Below are 7,592 nucleotides of genomic sequence, written 5' to 3'. Positions count from 1 at the left end.
CCAAAATTTGAAATTGTGTATTTATCTGTTTGGTTACTTATTTATTTCTGTCTACCCTACCAGATTGCAACCACCAGTGAGCTGGAATGGTGTCTGTCCCAGTTCCCACTGTCATGTTCTGCACAGGGCCTAGAACAACTAGAAATGTTCACAAACTGCATGCTGAACCAGTGAAGGAAGGAGTTTTTCTATAAGGAGTGATGATGGAGTAGGAAGGCAGCTGACTCTGGAAGGCTCCATTAGTAAGGAGAAAGGGTCTGGGGTTTAGTTTTAGCAGGAAGAAGAAAGATAGCCAAGCATTTTAAGAGGGGGAGACACACAAACAGACCTTTATTACAGAATCCTCCCCACCTCTTCGGTCATGCAGAAACAACCTTTGGGGGCAGGGGAAGGGCAGATGGGAGGTAAGGAGATCTATTAGGAGAGGTCTATAAAAACCAAAGTCCTCACTACTTAGTGTGGTCCAGTGACAAGCAGCATGGACACCACCTGCGAACTTGTTAGAAATGCAGAAACTCAGGCCCCACGCAAGACCTGCTATGTTGCAATGGGCATTTTAGCAGAATCTCCAGGTGACTGTTCACATCCCTAGAAGCTGGGCTTTAGGTGGGCTTTAGGTGGCCTCATCTGCCTTTGTGGAATGGGGGCTAGAACAAATTCATGAGTGCCCCCCAAAATCCACAGTTCCAGACGTATTCAGGGTGCCAGCAGCAAGCCCTCCTACTACAAACTATCTCAAACGGATTCCATCAGGGGCCAGGGACAGGAGGGGAAGGGGCAAGGGTGGGTACGCTAAGCTGAGCTGGACTATTTAATCAGGATTTACTGACTGTGACCCTGGGCAGAGAAGCTCTAATTCCCAGGGCAGGTCTGAGGCTGGGGACATAAGGATTCCTGACTCTGGCTACGAAGATGTGTGAACTTTTTTTATTTCCACTCTAAGTTTCCCCAGCACCTGGCACAGAGTTTGGCACATAAGAAGGGCTCAGATGATATGTGTTGAAAGAATAAACAAACAGTCAAAGAGTGATTATGATGTTGAGGTCCAAAAAGCAGATTACACGGGCCTGAGTACAAGCTAGACATACCTTCTGGCTTCCTGTTTGTTAAACATATCCCCTTTAGTTAGAAAAATGTGAAAATCTGAGAGGATACAACTCTGCTTTCAGTGAACAAAAATATATCATCTGTGCAACAGAGAATCAGCAGGAAAGCATGGCACAGCCTCAAAATAACCCAAAAAAGCCTCAGGGCACAGCAGGCAGGGAGGGCCCCCCACTAGCCCTGTGGGAGCCCCATGGTGTAAAGGTTGGGATGGTGAGGGGCTCACAGGAAGAGACACTGTCACCTGTGTGTGCAGAGCAGGGAGGACCAAGACAGGACCCAGCCCAAGAACCACTTGGTAGCAGTGCTGCTGAAAGCAACCGTCTTCAGCCCCAGAATCTAAGTGCAAGGGAGCCTCACAGAGACAACAGGAGGAGAGAAAAAAAGCACTGCAGCTCGAGCTGTGGGAGATGCAAGGCCATGTCCTACAGCAAACTCCAGAGACACCCACAGGCTCAGCTATAGGACCCACATCTGCAGAACCGCTTGCTACCTCACCTTCTCCAGGAAGCCTGCCTGGACTGACTTTAGGATCACACGCCACCCTCAGAAACCATCCTTTCCCCATAGTCCTTGATCACTCCAGTTCCATGGGAGGTAACATTTGTATCCTGTCTCTTCGGCTAGAGAGTCTCTTCATGCGGCAGCCTCTTGAGGGTGAGGCCCAGAGCCCATCGAGAGTCACGGGCCCTCGTGCTAGCACAGAGACTCGTGAGAACACGCAGACATGGGATATTCTCGATGACAAAAAAAAAAAAAAAAAACGGAGATGACTGACCTTGGAAGTATAGGTGTGGCCATCGGAGCCGCAGACCATGGCTGACTGGGCCGCAGGGCAGGGCTTGCACTTCACCAGATTCGAGGGTCCGACCCAGTGTTTGTGGGCCACGCTCCCCTTCTTTTGCCTAAGGATGGAAAGAGAGGGGATAAGTTCACTGAAGCTCCGGTCCCCACGGGTCTCACCTGCAAGCTGCCTGGACGAAAGCCCAATCAATCAACAACAGGGCTGGTCACACAGACAGGCTCATCCTGGAGGCCTTTGCGAGTTTGTTCCCGTTTGTTCCAACACTAACAGGGACAAGAGAGTCTGCTCCAAAAGCCCCGGTTCTTCCACCCACCAGATGCGACCAGGAGAAATAACGGAAAACATGACTTGGTGACACGGAAAGACATTCACAGCACATTAAAAGAAACAACGAGGGAGCGGCCGCACCAGCTCCCCGAGCCCCCAGTCCAGGGTGTGGCATGTCCGGGGCACCCAGGCACAGCACCCCGGAGTTTGCACTCCTCCGGGGTTGATGGGCAGCCTTCCCACCGGGCTGACACACACACAACTCAGATAGCAGTTGAGACAGAAACGCATCTCCCAACACAACCAAATGACTTTATCACAGCTGTGGAAAACGATCTCTGGATACATTTTGAAGCAATTTCAGTTCAGCTTCCAATTTGCCATTCTATAGAGGCTCTGATGGGATGTCACTTTAAACTGCTAAAATAATCAGAATTCTACTCTCCCATTCCGGCTCCAGTTTCCCCCATCCTAACCTGTGTCATAATGACAAATGATGCTATTAGGATGGCCTATGTCCACGGAAGGCACCCCACCCCTGAATCAGAAGCCACTGAAATAAAGGCCTGCAGTGACTGCGCCCTTCCTCTCGTCGCCCAGCTGCTCCCCCCCACAAAGCAGGGGGAGGGACTCTCACGGCCATGGGGCGAGCTCCAGCAGGAGGATGGGCCGTCTGGATCCACCAGGTGATCATGGGGCCCTGCCAGCGTTTTTCCCTTGCAGTGCTGCCTGGTGGTTAACCTCTGGGCTCTGGAGTCAGAAGACATCAAGTACAAATCTCAGCTCCGCCACTTACTCACTATGTGATCTTGGCAGGATATGTAACCCTGGAACTGTAAGTAAGCCTCAGTTTCCTCATCTGTAAAATGGGCGGGAAGCAGAATCTACTTCAAGCCAGTGGCATGAGGATTAAATGAGCTGATGCATGTATTCGGTCTAATGCCTAGACACCAGAAAGCCATAAAAATGTCAGCTGTCGCTATAATTCTTATTTGCCCCAATAATATAATGGGGTATAGAGGATGAAATTACCACTGCCAGAGAAATGTGACTTCATTCCAAGGCCCAAGACTTGGAATGGCATTTAACTCTCCGGAAGAACTCATGGGGCCACAGAAGGAAAGCTTTTCTACTAGTTATGGAATAAATCTCCAGCTCCATATGAATTTGGATTTGGAGTCTGAGGTGACCCACACTCTTCCAGGAAAACGATCTAGGAAGAGTACCTCCCAACCTGGTTTTTATCCTACCTTCAACCTTCCCTAGCCATATAGGGGAGGCAGTCCAAGGAGGAAGGTCTGTTTGGGAAACTACCTTTAAGATTGACCATGTACCCACAGCACAACCTTTAGGGCCATGAGGGGATGCCAGGCTGGCAGGGCCAGAGGGCTGGGCCTGTCTGACCAATGAAGTGAAAAAGAAGGTCCAACAAGGACACCATGAGATCACCTAGTCCAGCTTGCTCATCTTACGAATGGTGAGAAGTGAAGCCCAAGTTGGGTAAGAGCCTTGCCCAAAGTCAGGAAGACAATCAGTGGCTAGGACTAGGATTACGATGACATTGACGCAGCTGCACAGTGACCAAGGATGATGAATCTCTCTTCTTCAGCCCCTGTCAGCCCCACCTAGATTACTAACTTAAAACTTCTTTGGGGGCACCTACGTGTTTGTCAGGGGTGGTCCTCTCTCTAATGCCTCCCTGCTTCCGTAACAGCTGCCCACCTTGTCCTGGCCTCTCTGTCTGAAATAAAAACATCTCCATTCCTAAATCACATGGACATGAGGTCTCCTAGGATCCTTTGCCAAACATACCTGACTCCTTCAAGGTCTGCTCCAGACTAGAGAAGAAGGGAGGATGGGTGATGGGACTCCATGCAGTGGCCAAGCGGGCTGTCAGCACGGGGTGAATCTGAGAGTCCACCATCCCTTCGGCAGAACGCCGCACATTTATCATCATTCACGCGGCAGACTGTCTGACATTGATAATGAATCCACAAATACAGGGAGCAGTTCTGGCATCTGGCAACCCCTCTCCTGGGTCAGTCCCCAGGGTTCATGGCCAGTGCTGAAGCAATTCTTGTTATGAGTTCCCAGAAAGAGGCTATAAGGCCCAAAGAGTGGGCAGCTTTGCTACAGCAAATATAACCACGTACAATGACGCCCCAGAGGAAAGAAGGGGCTGAACCAAAGGGAGAGTAGGGAGAAGTGAACACCGAGCCAATGGCTTTGAGGAAGAAATGGAATCACCTATCAAAAACCAGTTAATGACAGGCCATCCCTACCCCTGGACATTGAACTTCACTATTAAATTAAGTTCATCATGAGGACACAAAGAGATGAGGCTGGCTGATGCTTGCTAGCAGGCCGGGGGCATCATGGAGTCTCCCTCGATCCCCGGGGGGGTGAGTGGGTGGGTCTCTATGTGCTGACCACTGCAGAGCTCACTCAGAAGTTCATCACAAAATCAGACTGTCAGAACAAGAAAATACCTTAAAACGAATTTAGTCCAACAATTCTACTTTATAATAAATGAGGAAGGAGACACAGATGGGATGTGACTTGGCCAGTGTCACACAGAAATACAGCAAAGCTACCTCACATGCATTTGTCAAAATGAAGTTATTCTGGAAACGGCGACACTGCTCTGGGACCATTTTAATTCCTATTTTGGCATCTGTATTTTCATCATTAGGGGGCAATTTTGTAAATAAGACTCCTCTGAAACATTGTCCCTGGCTCTGCACCTGCAAAGGAGCAAGCTGAGCATACCCAGCGTCGGGCGGTCATGGAGGCACCATGTCTGACCTCTCTCTCGTAGGATGCCTTGGGGACTAGAGGTAAAAAGGCCAACCCAATCTCAATGTTCACAGGCCTACCTGTCACACTGGAGCAAACTCAGATGTTCCTTACCTCACTAGGACTCTGGTGGACATGGCACCCAAACCTATGGTCTCCGTCCGGGGACAAATTATATAAAGTTATGTTGCAAGTTTATGTGATCCCATGGAGGCAGAACTTCCCTGGCTGCTGTGTGTATTTCAATCCCCACAATTCACCCAAACCCTAAAACTTAACCCATCCAGTCAAGGCAAGGGACTAAGTGTTCGGACTATAAGGTATTTCACTTCTTAAGTCCAAGAATGAAATCCTATGAAGGAGTCTTGATGGAAATGCTATACCCAATGCCACAGACATTCATCACCTGGCGTGACACAAGCAATTTAATCTGGGAAGCAGGTCCTGCCAGCCTTTCAATTGGCCATGAAGCCCTAATTCCACCCTGAGCTGGCTGGTGCTAGGGGCAGCCACACCTCCTACCCTACTGACAACACCATAAAGAAAATCCCAACCCACAAGCAGCCCAGAAAGGACAGCACACAGATACCTGGCAGGTCATGGGCACTTCTTTTTCTCTTGTGCTTAACTGCTTATTCTCAATCTTTTTTTTTTTTTTTTAAGTTTACCAAAATTCCCAGCATTTATGTTTCTGAAGCAGAAAGATGATTCTTAAGTACAAATCTGATGACATGACTCCCATACTTAAAACCTCCCTCTTCCCACCCCCCCCCTGGGGCACAGGCTGAACTCCTAGTTTTGGTATTACATTGACTGAGCCCTACCTTTGCAGGGTCAGTGCCTGCTTCCCACCCCCTGACACACACAGACACACAGACACACACACACCACCACCACCACCAAGTGTTTTTACTCCAGCCACCCTCTGCTGCTTCCCAGAGCCCAACAACAATCTCTGTGCACCTCTACCACCATGTGGATTTTTTCCTCCATCTGATGCATCTTCATTCCCATCCACATTGCTCCCCTCCATCTTCTCTGCCTCCTAAGGCGAAATTCTACAAGCCCCGGTTCAATACCCGCCTCCCGCAGTAAGTCTCCTGGGGCCCCTCCACAGGCAGTCCGGCCACATGCCCATGCCGCCGTGGTCCTGTGATCACTTCCGGTCAGGCTCCCGCCTAGTCTCCCAGTGAGAACCTTGCTTTGACTTGACCAAATGTAAGTGGCTACGATTATTCCAATAGGGTATAGGACGTGGGGTAGACTCAGGCTAAAAGCCTTGGAGCCCATCCTGGACACCTCCCCTTCGTGCCCTCACCACTTTCCCGCATCACTCAGTCCTCATGCTCCAACTCCAGCCAGCCCTATGAGCCTCCTCCATGTTCCTTGTATGAGCCATGCAAATGCAAGTCTACATGACTGCACAAAGACTTTCTGCCTTCATGGTAAATGTGTGTCCCTCGTTCCAGCTTCAATCAACTGCCTTTCAAGACGTCGCTCCTGAACCTGTGAGCCCGACCTCAAGGAGACTAATCATGACATTATTTGTGCCAACATTACATCTGGTTCAGACTCAGCTGTGACATCCACTGCAGCATAAAGCAGTTCTTTTTGAGTCTATCTTCCTCAGTGTACTGTGCACGCCTCAAGGGTAGACTGGCTGTCACCATTTTTGTGCTCCCGGGGCTTGGAAACACAGTCAATCCTCAACACATGAATTTGTTCAGTGAAAAAGGTGAATTTATTAATCTGGACCTTTAGAACTTCCTCCTTTTATTTCTGGAAATTACCAGCACTAACTAGAAGACAGACCTAGTGTGTGGTTTTAAGCAACAAGAATTCAAACTTGAAAAAACAACAATTAGCAAAAATTTTCTAAAGCCAACTGAGAAGTGGGTGGAGGGAACTCTGCTCTGCACGTCAGGGCTGAAGGCTCCTCCTGTTCCAGAGGTCAGACTGCTTCCCAAGCTGGGTAAGGACCTCTGACGCAGTGGCTCCAAATTCTCAGCAGATACCAATTTTTAGGATTTAGGAACGAGAAATCAGAATTCTTAGGAATCCTCAAGAATTGCTAAAAGAGTAAGTTTTTCTACATTCTTCACAATATTTACATGTTTTTTAAACAAACAGGAAGTATTAAGTTTAGTATTAATTATAAAGAAATAATAGCCTGAAGTGAAAATTCAAACAATGGAAATTATCAGCACTCATTATTGGGTAGTACTCAAATGATGGGACCCTTCCAGCAAGGGAACAGCACAGCACAGAATCTCATGTCGATAGTCTCAATTTCAAGACTTACACTGTTCCAAAATGATTCTTTGGAACACCACTCAGAGGATTTCTCTTCAGTATAGTATGTAAATAAATGTATTAGCATTCATATCATATGCAAGAGCAACTCACACTCTTACAAGAGGGCAGCAGCTACAAGCGAGACCGACCAGACTGCGACCACTCTTTCCAACACGTTCCCGTCCTAAGTTCCTGGAAATGCCAACCTTAACCTTCAAGTCCACACACCAGGAATGTCTTGCTCTTGTTTCCCACTGGACCCTGCCACTCCTCACTCAGATGTCCCCACCCTCACCAATCAAGGCAAGGCCCCTCTCCTGCCAAT

At 48.6% G+C, this 7,592-nt stretch overlaps 1 protein-coding gene across 1 annotated transcript in view; it reads right to left on the bottom strand.

Moving 5' to 3' along the window:
- The window catches only part of SPOCK1 (SPARC (osteonectin), cwcv and kazal like domains proteoglycan 1), a 407,861-nt gene that overhangs the window by 110,770 nt on the left and 289,499 nt on the right, over positions 1–7,592 (bottom strand). The window contains exon 5 of the mRNA XM_081825612.1: positions 1,883–2,009. Within this exon, the coding sequence (XP_081681738.1) occupies positions 1,883–2,009 (127 nt within the window). The remainder of the gene's footprint in view (positions 1–1,882; positions 2,010–7,592) is intronic.

Source organism: Leptonychotes weddellii, chromosome 7 (assembly GCF_054177405.1).
Source record: "Leptonychotes weddellii isolate Sample4059 chromosome 7, ASM5417740v2, whole genome shotgun sequence".
Taxonomy (NCBI): domain Eukaryota; kingdom Metazoa; phylum Chordata; class Mammalia; order Carnivora; family Phocidae; genus Leptonychotes; species Leptonychotes weddellii.
Note: the sequence above shows the minus strand (reverse complement) of the source record. Positions and strands in the feature narration are given on the sequence as shown.